At 49.8% G+C, this 17,917-nt stretch overlaps 1 protein-coding gene across 3 annotated transcripts in view; it reads left to right on the top strand.

Annotated features, from left to right (window-relative positions):
- Positions 1–17,917, top strand: part of plppr5b (phospholipid phosphatase related 5b) — a 110,279-nt gene that overhangs the window by 26,853 nt on the left and 65,509 nt on the right. For 2 of the 3 annotated variants that reach the window (XM_086191104.1, XM_086191103.1), the window contains exon 3: positions 5,386–5,574. The exons of the other annotated variant lie outside the window; for it this stretch is intronic. In XM_086191104.1, the coding sequence (XP_086047230.1) occupies positions 5,386–5,574 (189 nt within the window). The remainder of the gene's footprint in view (positions 1–5,385; positions 5,575–17,917) is intronic. 3 annotated transcript variants of the gene reach the window in all.

Below are 17,917 nucleotides of genomic sequence, written 5' to 3'. Positions count from 1 at the left end.
GTCTAGACCACTCAAAGTGTTTTACAACGCTCACTCAAACACACACACACAAACACACACGCTTTTGGCGGAGGCTTTTATGTGAGGTGCCAACTTGCTAACACACACACACTCACACACAAGTTAGCACATTCACACACACACACACAGGGATGGCGAGGGCATGAAGAGCTATCAGGGCTTCAGTGTCCTGCTCAAGGAAGCGTTGACACGGCGTTGAGAGGACCTGATGAGTCAAAACATGGAATCCTGAGAGAAGCAGCTGCTCTTGAGGAGCCTCAGCCAGGATCAGCCAAGGTGGTGGAGCAGGTCAGGCACAGCAGCTCTACCGGGGGGGGGGCTTTCCAGGCTGTCCGCTGACCAGAAATGATGGAGGCAGCCAGGTAAACCCAGGGACCGCTGTGGACGTCCCTCCCCAGCGCAGCAGCGAAGCTCAGGTAGACCGGGAGTCTCCAGTAGAAGCTGTGTGTTGATTGACTGCTGGTTCCTGGTGCCAGCAGCCATCGACAAGCATCAAGGATGACGTGACATCATAACATCACATGATTCTGTGTCCTAGGGTTATCACCCTAAAACAAATCATCTCCTGAGCTCGGAATGTTGATGTCTGGCTGCTGAAGGCCACCTGTGAAGGAAACTCCTTCCCTTCTGGTTGTGTGTGTGTGTGTGTGTGTGTGTGTGTGTGTGTGTTTAGCTCATATGAAAGTGTGTTTGCTAACAATTGGGTGCTAAGCTAGCTGGTGTTTGTAGGGACAGACGGTGGTGATGATTCAGCTCTGACGGTTCCTCCGCTGTTTCACACGCCATCAGAATACCTGCTGCTGGGTTTATAAATTCCATGTGAACATGTGACTGGCCTCTAGTCCCTTGTCATGACTGCTAGCATAGGATTGGACAGGGGTTGTCCTGGAGACAGTCTTAGAACGGTCAGCTGACCCATTTCCCGTCCGCCAGGAGAAAAGGTTAGCATGTTGTTAGCATCCGTCTCAAAGCACCAGAACACCGTCACAGAGCCACTTGCGTGAATTCAGTCAGGCACGCACGCGCCAGATCAGCGCAAGAAGTCTGAATATACATCTGATGACCAGACCCTCAAGTGTTTGTGATGATCCTGAATGACATTCAGGCCAGAGCCAGATGAGCTCCACCCAGCCCGGAGGCCCGAGGGACACCAGCCGGCCCAGAGCAGCCGGAGAAGGTGATAAGCTGTCTTTCATTGCTCTGCTGACCACGACGGCCGAGCTCGTTTCCTGGCTGATGTGGCGATAGATGTGGCTCATCAGACTGTGTGGTTCCACTAAGAACTCTGCTAATTACCAGGTGGGAGTGTCTGGAATTGCCAGAGAACATGAGCATCAGAGCCTCTTCATGATGTTCTCAAGTACTCAAGAGGACTCCCTCCCTGTCAGGAAGGGTTAACTGTACGACGGGAACCCCCCCATTCTCCTGCTGTTCTCTCGGCACGTCTCACTGGGCGTTTATTGAGCTGCAATATGTAGGTTTGTCCTGGTGGGTATTAAGATGGAGAATGGTGACACAGTAATGGCAGCCATAACTCAGATCTGTCAGCAAGGAGTCCCCCCCCCCAGCCCCCACTCGTGTGTCTCAGTCAAGCATCTAAATGTGTCACAGAAGGAGACGGAGACGGAGAGAGTATGGAATCAAGCACACGAAGAAACGGGCTCGCTCGCTAGATACAAGTACAGAAATGAAAAGAAAATAGAAATATCTACAGAGCCGGTGGGCATTGAACGCAGCTCTGCGTACCACCAAGTGCAAATCTACAAGGAGGTGGAACAACAGAGGGAAAGACGCAAACAGCTGGAGAGCATTGAGACAAACCGTACTGTTGAAGAAGTATGTCAAAATCTGAATATGTAAATGAAGTGTATGTGTTATTGAATAGGTTTCCTAGTAATTATAAACCCTCACAGGACCATAACAGGGGCTCTAAGACACGAGGAACAGGAGTCAGTAGCCATGCTGCTATGACCCAACGTGTCCTTCAGTGCTATGATGGGAAAACGCCAGCGTGCTAGCATGCTAATTTTAGCTGATAGGTTCGAAACCTGAATGCCATAAATTTGTAAATACAGCAGATGAATCCATGGCATAGTAAATGCTAGCATGAGGCAAGGATGAGGCTAGCGTGGTGTTGGCATGACACTAGCATGACAGTAAGCAGTAGAAGATGGATGGATGGTTGTCTGGAAGTGTTTAATTGATCTAATTGATAGGGAAAGAGATGGGGGCACAGACAGGTCCTACGCCATGTTTAGGGCGAGTTATCTTGGGGAAGGCAACACTCGCCGCCAAACACTCCTTATTAAGCTCAGACTTGGTGGACTTAGGGCACGACCCTGGTTGGTTGGGGTCCGTCTGTCTGACTCAGAAGCAGAGCACCCACATGGCCACAGCAACAATCAATCAACAAATGGACTTGAAGGTATGAGGGGTGACATGCGTCTCCTCACGCGTCGATCTGACATCAGGTCACATGATTGACAGCTCACCTGTGGTGTGGGTGGCATGGCTCAGGGGTAGAGTGGCCGTCTAGCAACCAGAGGGTCGCTGGTTCGATCCCCGGTGACCATGTCCAAGTGGCCTTGAGCGAGATACTGAACCCATGATTGCTCCTGATGAGCAGGTTGGCGCCTTGCATGGCAGCTCCACCATCAGTGAGTGAGACACTGTGAAGAGCTTGGATTGCCGCTAAGGTAGAAAAGCGCTGAATAAAACTGAGTCCATTGACCTGGTGTCGCTCGATTATCCCTTCAGCAACCGTTCCCTGTGCCTGCACCTGTCTCACCTCTGTAACAAGAAACCGGTAACCAGGCAGGTGTTACAAATTATATCAGTGTAGCTAATAAGTAGGAACACAGGGGTAAACCACACACACACACACACACACACACACACACACACACACACACACACACACACACACACACCTGACTACAGCTATTGCCCAGCAGCTACCAGGGTGCGTTGCTAGGATACATTGTCTCCCACTCTCTTGCTAATTTGTAGCTAATCATTTATAACTGCACTTTGTGGAGCATCAGAGCAGTGCAAAGGGAAGGAGAAGCACAAGAAAACACTGAGGACAGGGAGGAAGTGGTGGAGAGAAATGAGGGGGGCCACCAGACCAGCCTGACGGGCTTCACGCCCCGGCAGACAAGAGGAGGGCGTCGTCTTCCTCCTCTCCTCTGAGGATGGACGGGAGGCTGATAGACCTGCTGTTAGCATCTGTTAGCAGGATGAGGAGGCGGAGCTCCCCGCGTCCAACCGAAGGTGTGAATAAAGGCCGCGGACACCCAGAAGCAGGAAGTCATGACCAGAGCTTCCAGTCGCAATGGGATCAAAAACTTGTTGGCAAACAACTGCTCCACCAGTGTTGGTGTCCGCCGGGGGACTGTGAACCTGACACCCAGCCTCTGCTGTTGCTCTCCTGTAGCCATGGAGGGCACACTGGGTCTCCACCATGTTGCCCTCCCTCCCTCTGTCCGTCCCTCCCTCGGCTGCTGGTGCTGGAGCAGGAGCTATGAGAGTCGGACCCAGCAGTGGAGGTGCTCGCGATCAGCTCCAGCTCCCTCTGAAGCTTCGTGACGCTACAGGGATGCTCACGTTCTCCGCCCAGTTCTGCGCCATGACACGATGATGTCGCTGTCAGATCCTACAGCCTGATCCATTCTGTGGTCCGTTCATGCAGATTACTGTGATGAAACGACCACGGTGAGTGAACAAAAGCAGAACCACTTCATAACAGTGGAAATACGCAAACCCAGAATGGAAGCAGTCATCGGCTCTGCCGGTGGCAGAACCCTTGGCAGCGGCGCCGGCTCTATCTGCTGCCATCCAGAAGCTTCTGGCGCCATCTGCTGCTGTGGTTACTGCCGCTCCTCACTGTCTGCAAGCTCTTTGAGGTGTGCAGGAGTCTCTCGGGAGGCAGCTCTCAGCGCTCAGGAGGCGTTCCGAAGGATTTCGGTCAGGACTTTTCTAGCTCCCTCAAACGTCGGTGCTGCTGCGGTCGACCTTCCCCTCAAAGGTTGTTTTCTAACTCTGGCGAGCACGTTTGACTCGAGGCCTGGAATATCTACTGATTTCATCATTCTTTTGATGTATTTACCGCCTCCAGTAGCAAAGCTGCCTCACGGCGTCAGAGCACCTCCGTCATATTTGACTGGAGGTCGCTCTTCATCTGCATCCCCTCGCCATGGCCACGGCGTGAGGAGCTCAGCTCGGGTGTCATCTGTCCAGAGTGTTCGCCTGAACACTGCAGCTCCTCCAGCAGTGCAAACATTCGTCCTCCCGTCTGCGGTGGCGTCTCCAGAGCCCTGCTGGCGTTAGTGAGCAGTGTTGGAGAACCCGCCGACTGTCTTGATGCGTTTCTGGTAGCACCGCGTCCTGGAGCAAGCTCGTGACCTTTGAATCACATTGGGTTTTTTTGCTAAAAGTGTTACGACGCTTTCATGCTTGACGCTGTTATTCACATCTTGTTTGTTTGAAGAACAAACGACATCACCACGGTAACATGACTGCGTCGGCTTCAGGGCTGTTTGATGACATTTAGGATTTATCCCATTCTAATAGTGGAATAAACACTTCAGCTTCAAATGTTTTATACATATTAAATATCATGCTGAATTTAAATCATGACCATGGAATGGACGTGTTTTTCTTCATTTCTTTCCTTGACATGTTTTAGTGAAACCTGAATTGCAGCTCCTCCAGGTGGTGGAGACAGGTACTGCACCTGGGTTCCCTCCAGCTTCTTTTCTCTGTTTCTGTATTGGTCGAACATGGTGATGCATATGTCTCTGTTCCAACACACACACACACACACACACACGCGCGCGCGCTCACACACACACACGCTCACACAGATGGAGGGAGGGAACGCCATTCCTCCTATTTGCTCACACATCCCTTTAATCTGCTACCTCTCTCTCTATCTCTCTCTCTCCCTCTCTCTCTCTCTCTCTCTCTCTCTCTCACACACACACACACACACACACACACACACACACGAGGGGGTGGGGTGAAGCCTCCTCAGCTCTACATGCTTTACACACCCTCGTGCACCCGCTGTCTCTCCCGCCCTCCCCCTTTCTTCCCTCGCTCTCTCTCTCTTTCTCTCGCTCCCTCACTTTCCCTTCTTACCCACACACACACACACACCCGGTCTCGAGCCCCAGCAGCTGACAGGGGAAGAGCGCGAGGCTCCGCCACGTTCCAGCGGCTCCTCACGAACATCCGCGCCGCCATGAGTCGGTCCCGCCGAGATGGAGGAGGAGGAGGACGCTGGGTGGAGGCCGGGGACCTGGAAGCTTGATTCTGACTGAGTGTCTTGTGCTCTCCGTTTGCATCATGCTGTACTTCCAGCTGGTGATCATGGCCGGGACCGTCATGCTGGCCTACTACTTCGAGTACACCGACACCTTCAGCGTGCACGTGCAGGGCTTCTTCTGCTACGACACCGCCTACACTAAACCCTACCTGGGCCCCGAGGACCGCAGCGCCATCCCGCCCGTGCTGCTGTACGCCGTGGTGGCCGGGCTGCCCACGCTCCTGGTGAGTACCGTCCCCGCCCTCGGTTCACTCAGGTTCACGGACCCCGGCAGCGGGACAGTCCGCTGCTCCCTCAGCCCCGACTCGCGTCGTAGGAGACGGGAGCGGGGGAGCCCCGGAGCGGAGGGGCTCCTGTCGCTCCTGTCAGCCGGAATAGAGGAGGGTGTGAAGGGTGACCGGGCTGGGGTGCAGCAGAGGGTCCGGGTCCTGAGCCCCCTCAGGACCCCCCTCTGCTGGGTTGGTGGTCTTGCCGACGGAATCCCTCTGACATTGCTGGTTTTAACCGAATATCAGGTGTTGAGATTCCTGCCTGCTGCTGAGTGAGTTGGGAAGTGGGGGGGGGGGGGGGGGGGTGATCAGTGGAGTGATGGGGTGATGAGGTGATGAGTGGAGTGATGGGGTGATCAGAGGAGTGAGGGGTGATCAGAGGAGTGATGGGGTGATCAGTGGAATGATGGGGTTGATCAGAGGAGTGAGGGGGTGATCAGAGGAGTGAGGGGTGATCAGAGGAGTGATGGGTGATCAGAGGAGTGATGGGGTGATCAGAGGAGTGAGGGGTGATCAGAGGAGTGAGGGGTGATCAGAGGAGTGAGGGGTGATCAGAGGAGTGATGGGGTGATTAGAGGAGTGAGGGGGTGATCAGAGGAGTGAGGGGGTGATCAGAGGAGTGATGGGGTGATCAGAGGATTGAGGGGTGATCAGAGGAGTGAGGGGGTGATCAGTGGAATGATGGGGTTGATCAGAGGAGTGATGGGGTGATCAGAGGAGTGAGGGGTGATCAGAGGAGTGAGGGGGTGATCAGTGGAATGATGGGGTTGATCAGTGGAATGAAGGGGTTGATCAGAGGAGTGATGGGGTGATCAGAGGAGTGAAGGGGTGATCAGAGGAGTGAGGGGGTGATCAGAGGAGTGATGGGGTGATCAGTGGAGTGATGGGGTTGATCAGTGGAATGATTTGGTTGATCAGAAGAGTGATGGGGTGATCAGAGGAGTGAGGGGTGATCAGAGGAGTGAGGGGGTGATCAGTGGAGTGAGGGGGTGATCAGAGGAGTGAGGGGGTGATCAGTGGAATGATGGGGTTGATCAGAGGAGTGATGGGGTAATCAGAGGAGTGATGGGGTGATCAGAGGAGTGAGGGGGTGATCAGAGGAGTGAGGGGGTGATCAGTGGAATGATGGGGTTGATCAGTGGAATGATGGGGTTGATCAGAGGAGTGAGGGGGTGATCAGAGGAGTGATGGGGTGATCAGTGGAATGATGGGGTTGATCAGTGGAGTGAGGGGGTGATCAGAGGAGTGAGGGGTGATCAGAGGAGTGATGGGGTGATCAGTGGAATGATGGGGTTGATCAGTGGAGTGAGGGGGTGATCAGAGGAGTGAGGGGTGATCAGAGGAGTGATGGGGGAAATGTGCACTGAGATGGATGGATGAGCGTGGATGAGTGGAACGGTCAGCTGGTGTGGAGGGAAGCTGCTCTGCACGGGTTCTGCTGTTTGATTCCAGACTAATTGTTCTGTTCTGCTGACGTGGGTCTTGGAGCTGCCGGGTCTCTTCTGGGCTGTTTGATGTGAACTGGGACCAGATCAGATGGACCTGGGCTCAGACGTCAGTCCAGCAGATCACATGCTGCTTGCTGATCCATGCTGACGTGATTTCAACCTAGAGCGAGATGAGTAATGGTCCATGTGGTGATGGCGAGGACTCGATTCAGCCTACATGTAGGTCACTGCCTGACCCCCGCTCTGCCCCTTACAAGATCCTTGAGACTGAGAAAGAGAGTGTGTGTGTGTGTGTGTGTGTGTGTGTGTGTGTGTGTGTGTGTGTGTGTGTGTGTGTGCGTGTGTTTGTTTGTGTGTGCGTGTGTTCACGCGTGCTTGGCTGGATCTGATCCAGGAACGTGGAACCCTCAGTTCCACTAGCAGAGGAAGGATCCGCTGAGCTTTGACTGGGGTTTGTTGTGAGTCGTCCAGATGCCACATGAGAGGAACCTCTGGCTCTGAGCTGCTCCACCATGGTCTCCAGCTCTCCTGCTGACGCACGGTTAGAAGGTTCTAACAGGGTTCCATGTGCTCCCCGTGGAGAGATGCAACGTGTGGCTGCAGCGAGGATCCATGACGCCTGCTGTTGTCTCACTGTTCATTAGTTCAGCCGGTTACCAGCTAAATTTCCAGTGCAGCCACCACGTGCGTGCACGCCAAGCGCAGTGATTACCACCACAGTAGCTGCCGGTGAGGTCAGACGCAGCTCTGGATACATGGACGTCTGTCCGGACGCCACTGTGTCTGCTTCCGCTGCCCGCCACTTTACAACCATGCACACACAGCTGAGCCGGCGCTGACAGCCTCAACACAACCAGCACACAATAGCGCATGGCAACGAGCTGGAGCTGCCGGCTCGCTACCCGGTGAGGAGAATCATGCCAGTCCATCAAGGACACAAACTACAGCAGACACAACACACTCAGATGTTACGTGCCTTTCTCTGTGCTCATTGGTCCCGGGCGACGTTTTAGCAGCGTGGCAACAAGGACGGCTGCGTCTCTGGGTTGGCCGTTCCATCCACCACTTGGCCCAGACCCAAGTGTCTATACATTTTTGGGTGATTGGCTGAAACCAAACGGTGTTCAAGTTCATGTTCTCCAGAGGACGAGTCCTGCTGGCTTTAGTCGGTACTCCTTATTTCCGCCGATGAAACTTCAGTATCTGCTGGAATGTCCTTAAACAGAACGTTTTGAATCTCATCAAACTAAGTATGACATCACACCAACTGCTCAATAGTGATATTACTTTGATGTACTTTTGGTTCTAACATTATAAGTCAATACCGAAGCTTCATGAAATCGAAGCTCAGACCCTTTGAACATCAAATGTGTCCTGCAGGATCAACAGTGGTTCAGCAGGGTCAGAGGTCAAAGGGTCATTGCCGTCATAGATAAATGATGTTGATAGCTGCAGAACATCGTTCACTCCTCTTCAAGAGCTGTGTGGTATTCCAGATATGATTTTCCTGGTATCATTTTCTTGATGTAATGTTCCAGGTGTGATATTTAAATTCCTAGGGCTGGGCAATAAGTTGATTTTATCGATTAATTCAAATTTGTACTTTTCATCGATTTGTTTGAATGAAAATAGATTTTCCACAACATCTTCCACCAATGCTCCCTGTTGGGCTCCCATAGTTCAGGGTGTGTGCCCCACGCGTGCTTGACATACAAACAACATGGCAGCAAGTGGTGAAGATTTCATTCCCCAGAAAGGAAAAGTATCTTCAGTTATTTGGAATTGGTTTGGGTTTGTGGCGTCAGACACACAACAAATAGCGACTCGCTGCAAAGGCCGTTTAAAGGCTGTTGCTACCAAAGGTAGCAGTGCTACCAAGTTACTGCAGCACCTCAAACAGAGGACAGACGGGGACGTGAGCAGGTGGAGCTACGGGTGGCAGCTGGAGCCTCTTCAGGTCTGGAGCCTCCTCCAGCAGCACCAGGATCTGGGATGAGGGGAGAAGAAGAGGAGTTAGTAACACGTATGGGGACAGGAGGAGGAGAGAGAAGCCCAGTGCATCATGGGAGATCCCCAGCAGTCTGAGCCTATAGCAGCAGATCTAAGGGCCAGCCTAAGCAGTCCTGACTATAAGCCTGATCAACAAGGAGGTCTTAAGTCTGCTCTTAAACCTAGAGAGGGGGTCTGGGTCCTGGACTGAAACTGGGAGACGGTTCCACAGGAGGGGAGCCTGATAGCTGAAGGCTCTGGCTCCATTCTACTGTTAGAACTCTAGGAACCAGCAGGAACCCTGCATCCTGGGAGTGAAGGGTTCTAGCTGGATCATAGGGGACTAGGAGCTCTGTCAGGGATGAAGGAGCCTGACTGTTGAGGACTTTGATGGTAGAAGGAGAATTTTGAAAGAAACTTGTGGGTCCTCCATGTTTTCCTGTCCTTCAGACAGGCCTCCAGTTCAGTCAGCTGGTTTGTTCCATGTGGATCATTGATGAGTTCAGCTGTGTGTCGTCTGCATAGCAGTGAACATTAATGGAGTGTTTCCTGATCATGTGACCTAGAGGAAGCAGGTACAGGGTGAAGAGGACTGGTCCAAGCACAGACCCTTGTGGAACACCAGAACTGACTGTAGTGGTCTCAGAGGAACCATCATTAACTGGTACCAACTGAGATGACCTAGTAAATATGACCTGAACCAGTTTAGTGTGGTTCCTTTAATACCAGGTTCCAGTCTCTGTAGAAGGATATGGTGGTCAATGGTACCAAAGCTGCACTGAGATCTAATCAGACCAGCACAGAGACCAGTCCCTCATCTGGTACCAGCAGGAGGTCACTGGTACCTTTGACTAGTTCTGTTCCTGTGCTAGGATGAACCTGGAACCTGACTGAATCCCCCAATCAGCTGTTGCTGTGGAGAAGTCACAGAGTTGTTTAGCAACTGCTTTCTCCAGAACCTTGGAGAGAAAAGGAAGATGTGATGTTGGTCTGTAGTTGGTAGAACTTCTGGATCCAGGCTTGTTTTTGAGGAGGGTTTAATTCCTACTACTTTAAAGGACTGAGGGACGGAACCAGATACCAGCGCCACATTGATCATATCTAAGAGGGAGGGGCTAACGAGGGGAGAGAGTCTTGGAGCAGCTTAGTTGGGATGGGGTCTAGGAGACAGGTGGAGGTTTAGAGGAGGACATTATTGAACTGAGCTCATGAAGGCTGATGGGAGAAAAACTATCCAAGTGTGTGTCTGGTCCCCCAGCTGCCTCTAAGGTTCTGGGTTCTAGGGGCCATGTTGTCAGCTGATGGCAGCAGGAGAAGAAGTTTCTCTCTAATCAGGAGAATTTTGTCATTAAAGAAGTCCATGAACTCTTTGCTGCTCAGGGAAACAGGACTACTTGGTTCAGTAGAGCTGTGGCTCTCTGTCAGTCTGGCTCCAGGACTGAAGAGGAACCTGGGTTGTTCTTGTGTTCCTCTCTTAGTGCTGAGTAGTCGGCTGCTCTGGTTCTACCAAGGGCTTTCTTCTAGGTTCTAAGGCCATCTTACCAGACTACATGGGACTCCTCTAGTTTGGAGCAGCGCCATCTTCTCTCCAGTTTCTGGTTTCTTGTTAAAGCTGTCAGGTTCCAGAACCGTACCAAGGCGCTTGTTTCCTTGGATTCATAGTTTTCTTTTTTAGTGGGACAATTGAGTTCAACCTTAGTGCCTTAGAAACATTTCCAAACTGTAACCTGTGTGATATGAATGGGGCCCAGTGGAAAGTGGTCACGGATTCAGTCGCGATGTGTATAGCAAAAGATATGGTGCCCAAAAACCGTGGAAAAGCTGGGGTTTGTTCACCTGCTGAAAGTTTTAGACTGCAGGTATGTGCTTCCGGGCCACAAACATTTCCTGGTTGCCTTGCCTCAACTGTATAACAGTACATGCCAAAGGGTCGCTACGGAGCTGGAAGGAGTGTCGAAATAATTGCCCCAGGGCTAAAGGACGCTCTGACCTCGTGGAGTCATGCAGAGGACCGACTCACCTGTGTGACTTCAGACAGAAGCACCAACATGGGCAAAGCTCTGACAGACAGTGGGAGACCCGGCCTTCGGTGCAAGGGAACGATTTCTTATTCATCTGCAAACTGATTTATGTGTGTGTGTGGGTGGGGGGTAAGGGGGGGTGGGGGGCTAGATTTAAATCACGTATCGGATTTGTTGTAAAAAAAATTTAAAAAAGGACTTTTTTTTTCCGGCCATATCGTCCAGCCCTACATATTCTTGATATGATATTCCTGATATAATATTCTAGATATGATCGTCCCAATGTGACATTCCAGATATAATATTCCTGATACGATATTCCCGATTTGATATTCGAGGCGTCATATTTCAGATATGATATTCCAAGTCAAGTCAAGTCAATTTTATTTCTGTAGCGCCAAACCCCAACCAAAGTTCTGTCCTGACTCTGTCCAAGTAGAGCAGGTCCAGCACCTCCCTCCTTCAATGAACCTCCACCCAACAATTCTCCATCAGCAAGCACATCCTGCAACAGCAGCCACCAGAACCTTCCTTTACCAGCAGGAAGGTGGAGCAGATCCAGGATCAGTGGGGACGGAGAGAGAGCAGGAGAGCAGGACAGAGACAAAGACAGAGAATGGAGGAAGACAGAGAGACAGAAGGAAAGAGAGGGACAGAGATAAAGAGAGAGAGAAAGGATGAGAGACTGATGGACAGAGAAAAAGACAGAGAATGGAGGAAGAGAGAGACAGAAGGAGAGAGAGGGACAGAGATAAAGAGGGAGAGAGAAAGGAGGAGAGACTGATGGACAGAGACAAAGACAGAGAGTGGAGGAAGACAGAGAGACAGAAGGAAAGAGAGAGACAGAGATAAAGAGAGAGAGAAAGAAGGAGAGACTGATGGACAGAGACAAAGACAGAGAGTGGAGGAAGACAGAGAGACAGAAGGAAAGAGAGGGACAGAGATAAAGAGAGAGAGAAAGGAGGAGAGACTGATGGACAGAGACAAAGACAGAGAGTGGAGGAAGACAGAGAGACAGAAGGAAAGAGAGAGACAGAGATAAAGAGAGAGAGAAAGAAGGAGAGACTGATGGACAGAGACAAAGACAGAGAGTGGAGGAAGACAGAGAGACAGAAGGAAAGAGAGGGACAGAGACAAAGAGAGAGAAAGGAGGAGAGACTGATGGACAGAGACAAAGACAGAGAATGGAGGAAGACAGAGAGACAGAAGGAAAGAGAGAGACAGAGAGAAAGAGAGAGAGAGACAGGAGGAGAGACTGATGGACAGAGACAAAGACAGAGAATGGAGGAAGACAGAGAGACAGAAGGAAAGAGAGAGACAGAGAGAAAGAGAGAGAGACAGGAGGAGAGACTGGTGGACAGAGACAAAGACAGAATGGAGGAAGACATTTATGCAGAAGGAAAGAGAGGGACGGAGATAAAGAGAGAGAGAATGGAGGAGAGACTGATGGACAGAGACAAAGACAGAGAATGGAGGAAGACAGAGAGACAGAAGGAAAGAGAGAGAGACAGGAGGAGAGACTGATGGACAGAGACAAAGACAGAGAATGGAGGAAGACAGAGAGACAGAAGGAAAGAGTGGGACAGAGATAAAGAGGGAGAGAAAGGAGGAGAGACTGATGGACAGACGGGGACGTGAGCAGGTGGAGCTACAGGTGGCAGCTGGAGCCTCTTCAGGTCTGGAGCCTCCTCCAGCAGCACCTGGATCTGGGATGAGGGGAGAAGAAGAGGAGTTCGTAACACGTATGAGGACAGGAGGAGGAGAGAGAAGCCCAGTGCATCATGGGAGATCCCCAGTAGTCTGAGCCTATAGCAGCAGATCTAAGGGCCAGCCTAAGCAGTCTTGACTGTAGGCCTGATCAACAAGGAGGTCTTAAGTCTGCTCTTAAACCTAGAGAGGAGGGTCTGGGTCCTGGACTGAAACCGGGAGACGGTTCCACAGGAGGGGAGCCTGATAGCTGAAGGCTCTGGCTCCATTCTACTGTTAGAACTCTGGGAACCAGCAGGAACCCCGCATCCTGGGAGCGAAGGGTTCTAGCTGGATCATAGGGGACTAGGAGCTCTGTCAGGGATGAAGGAGCCTGACTGTTGAGGACTTTGTATGTTAGAAGGAGAATTTTGAATTCTATTCTGAATTTGACAGGGAGCCATGCAGAGAAGCAGTCCAGGAGAGACCTGGTCTCTGCTACCAGTTCTAGTCAACACGGGCAGCAGCGTTCTGGACCAGCTGGAGAGTCTTTAGGGACTTATTAGTCCAGCCTGATAGGAGGGAGGTGCAGTAATCCAGCCTGGAAGTGACAAAAGCAGGGACTAGTTTTTCTGCATCCTTTTGAGACAGGATGTGTCAGATCTTAGCGATGTTACGTAGATGGAAGAAAACAGTCCTAGAAATTTGCTTAATGTGGGCATGAAAGGACAGATCCTGATCAAAGAGAACTCCTAGGTTCCTTACGGTGGTGCTGGGGGCCAGGGTGGTGCCATCCAGGGTACCTGTCTCATCAGATCAGGTGGTCCTCAGGTGTTTGGGCCCAGCACAAGAACTTCAGTTTATCAGAGTTTAATAAAGGAAATGATGGTCCTCCATGTATTCCTGTCCTTCAGACAGGCCTCCAGTTCAGTCAGCTGGTTTGTTCCATGTGGATCATGGATGAGTTCAGCTGAGTGTCGTCTGCATAGCAGTGAACATTAATGGAGTGTTTCCTGATCATGTGACCTAGAGGAAGCAGGTACAGGGTGAAGAGGACTGGTCCAAGCACAGACCCTTGTGGAACACCAGAACTGACTGTAGTGGTCTCAGAGGAACCATCATTAACTAGTGCCACCTGAGATGACCTAGTAAATATGACCTGAACCAGTTTAGTGTGGTTCCTTTTATACCAGTGACAGGTTCCAGTCTCTGTAGAAGGATATGGTGATCAATGGTATCAAAGCTGCACTGAGATCTAATCAGACCAGCACAGAGACCAGTCCCTCATCTGGTACCAGTAGGGGGTCACTGGTACCTTTGACTAGTTCTGTTTCTGTGCAAGGATGAATCCTGAACCCTGACTGGAAATCCTCTAATAGGCTGTTGCTATTCTCCAGAATTTTGGAGAGAAAAGGAAGATTTGATATTTGATATTCCAGAGGTGACATTCCAGGTATGATGTTCCCAGTTTGATATTCCAGGTGTGATATTCCTTATATATTATTCCAGATTTGATATTCCAGATGTGATATTTCAGATTTCCAGATGTGATATTTCAGATATGATATTCCTGATTTGATATTTCATGTATGACATTCCAGAGGTGATATTCCTGATATAATATTCCCAATATGATACTCCAGATGTGATATTCCTGATATATATTCCCAATATGACATTCCAAATGGGATATTTCAGATTTCCTGGTGTGATATTTCAGATATGATATTCCAGGTGTGATAATCCTTATATGATATTCCCGATTTGATATTTCAGGTGTGATATTTCAGATATGACATTCCAGAGGTGATATTCCTGATATAATATTCCCAATATGATACTCCAGATGTGATATTTCTGATATAATATTCCCAATATGATACTCCAGATGTGATATTTCAGATATGATATTCCAGGTGTGATATTTCAGGTGTGATATTTCAGATATGACATTCCAGAGGTGATATTCCTGATATAATATTCCCAATATGATACTCCAGATATGATATTCCTGATATAATATTCCCAATATGATACTCCAGATGTGATATTCCTGATATAATATTCCCAATATGATACTCCAGATGTGATATTTCAGATATGATATTCCAGGTGTGATATTTCAGATATGACATTCCAGAGGTGATATTCCTGATATTATATTCCCAATATGATACTCCAGATATGATATTCCCGATATGACATTCCAAATGGGATATTTCAGATTTCTTGGTGTGATATTTCAGATATGATATTCCAGGTGTGATAATCCTTATATGATATTCCCGATTTGATATTCCAGGTGTGATAATCCTTATATGATATTCCCGATTTGATATTCTAGGTGTGATACTTCAGACATGATATTCCAGATATGATACTCCAGATATGATACTCCAGATATGATACTCCAGATATGATACTCCAGATATGATATTCCATTACTATGATCAGACATGACCATGCCCACACCAGCCATGGTTCCTCCGGCGGTTGAGGCATCTGTAAGACTCTGGGCTTCTTGTGGCACCAGTCGTTGAAGGTGAAGATGTTCTGATGTTGGACCCGTGCAGTCAGGTGGCCTCTAGGCTGCAGGATCAGATTCTCAGGTGGCTTTTTCGTTGAAAGGGGAACTTTCCCTGCTGCAGCAGGTCTGACACAGTGGAATTGTTGTTTCTACAGAAAAAAACTGTGTTTCAATATTTGTACATCAGTCATAACTGTCAAATTTCCCATTGCTGCTCCATGTTTCTGCCATTACAACATCAAGATCCATAAGAACCAACAAATTTGAATCGATCGGCTCAATCACCACGATGGATTTGCTATCAGCTTGTTTCAGGCGTGTGTGGGTCAGTTATCCGACTGAGGAACGGAATATGTGTCATGAATACAAGGTGTGCAGAGAAATTGGTCTGTCAGAAAAGTACAGAAATATAGATCCAGTGTCTGGTGGCAATGGCATGAGCCCAGTAGGGATGTAGAGACTTGTAGTGATCTAAAAAATGGGACTGCTTCCCTCTGCTCCCTGAGCTGGTTCCCTGACACATGCTACTCTAGATGCTAATTGCCGTTAGCCTGGCTGCTTCTGTCAAGTGGCTCTGTTGATAATGATGTCAAGACAGACCTGCAATATTCCGGACAACAACCTGGAGAGTTTGTAAACGCACATGTTTGGACAGTTTAGCTGTTAATGGCTGCCAGTCTCCATTATCTTCAAGCCAAATATACGTGGCCGGATCTTCCTGCTTTCTGGAGTTACAAAGAAGTGATGGAGGAGGGAGAAACATTTTCCTGAGCTCAAGAGTCCTGTTGTACACGTCTCGGTCAAATATCGCTTTCAATATGATGGACGCCTCAGCAATCAAAACTGCCTCTTCACAGTCACAATCCACAGTCTTGCAGAAACAGTCACGCAGAAACAGGCACACAGCAACACACTCAGAAACAGACACACAGCAACACACGCAGAAACAGGCACACAGCAACACACTCAGAAACAGACACACTCAGAAACAGGCACACAGCAACACACTCAAAAACAGACACACAGCAACACACTCAAAAACAGACACACGCAGAAACAGGCACACAGCAACACACTCAGAAACAGACACACAGCAACACACGCAGAAACAGGCACACAGCAACACACTCAGAAACAGACACACTCAGAAACAGGCACACAGCAACACACTCAAAAACAGACACACACAGAAACAGGCACACAGCAACACACTCAGAAACAGACACACAGCAACACACGCAGAAACAGGCACACAGCAACACACGCAGAAACAGGCACACAGCAACACACGCAGAAACAGGCACACAGCAACACACGCAGAAACAGGCACACAGCAACACACGCAGAAACAGGCACACAGCAACACACGCACAGTCAGACTATAACATGAATGTCTCTACACCAGCATCTGCTGCGTCATGTCGAGCGTGTGGCGTTGAAGAACTCCTTTCATCTCTGGTATCTGTTGATTGTCTCACATGACACTGATGTGACGGTGCTTGCTACAGAGACATGGATGGAGGTCATGTGGTCATCTGTAATAGGTCCCCTCCCCCAACTGAGGCTCATGTGAATTTCCAGAAATGATGCACTCTTTTGCCCTGCGCCTGCACTCACACCAGTTCTCTGACCCGATCCAGGGGTCCAGTCCTCTGACTTGGTCCAGCGTCAGAGCGCCGCCCTCCTCCTCTCAACCCCTCCGTTTTTCTTGGCTTGCATCTCGTGGAAAACCCTGAAGACTGAGTGAGCAGCCGCATGATGGTCGTCAGTGAGCGAGAGAGGAATTAGAGAGTGAGTGAGTGAGTGAGTGAGTGAGCCCTCTTCATCCAATGAACCTGATGTGTGTGTTTCAGTCTCACCTTCCAGCTGGACTCATTTGAGACTGTTACACCTTCCTATGACACACCTGTTGAATTCAAGTCTGCATGTTTTTGGACCTAAAATAAGGTCTGATATGAACCAGAACTCCAGTAGGGCTCCAGGTCCAGATGCTACCAAACTGGGTCTGATAATATGTAGTACATCTGTGAGATGTCCGATAGTTTGTTTTTCGCAACCAAGGACGCATGGTGTCACAGAGAGTCAGGGTCAAAGGTCAGGGAGATCCTGCAAGTTGCTGAGCCACTTAAACTCCCAATGAAGGCTGAAAACAGAGAGAAAACCTGTGTGTGTGTGTGTGTGTGTGTGTGTGTGTGTGTGTGTGTGTGTGTGTGAGAGAGAGAGAGAGAGAGAGAGAGAGAGAGTGTGAGTGGCTTTCGGTCACTGGTGGTGGATTAATAATTCACCAGGACTGATCTCCTGAATTAAACTCCAGCTGTCGGAAGTCTGCATAAAGAAATGAAGTGAGGAAGCAAACGTGAACCTGTAGATAAAGACTGATGTCCAGAAGCAGCTAGGAGGGATGCGCCGGGGGGGGGGGGTTGCCATAGAAACCATACGACTTTGACTCTCTAGTTTGGTCACTCGTGTCATCACACCACAGCTGATGATCAACAACCTGTGATGGCCGCTTTCTGGTCAGGTTCACAATACCATGATGGTGCAGGCTGCTGTTCAGTCTCACACGAACAGTGATCACTCACCAGCAGCGTCACATGACTTGGACAGCAGGTCTGATATTTACCATC

The sequence above is a fragment of the Aulostomus chinensis genome, chromosome 21 (assembly GCF_037954235.1).
Source record: "Aulostomus chinensis isolate RoL2024-O1b breed Wild chromosome 21, RoL_Achi_v1.0, whole genome shotgun sequence".
NCBI lineage: Eukaryota > Metazoa > Chordata > Actinopteri > Syngnathiformes > Aulostomidae > Aulostomus > Aulostomus chinensis.
This window is presented reverse-complemented; position numbering and strand designations above follow the sequence as displayed.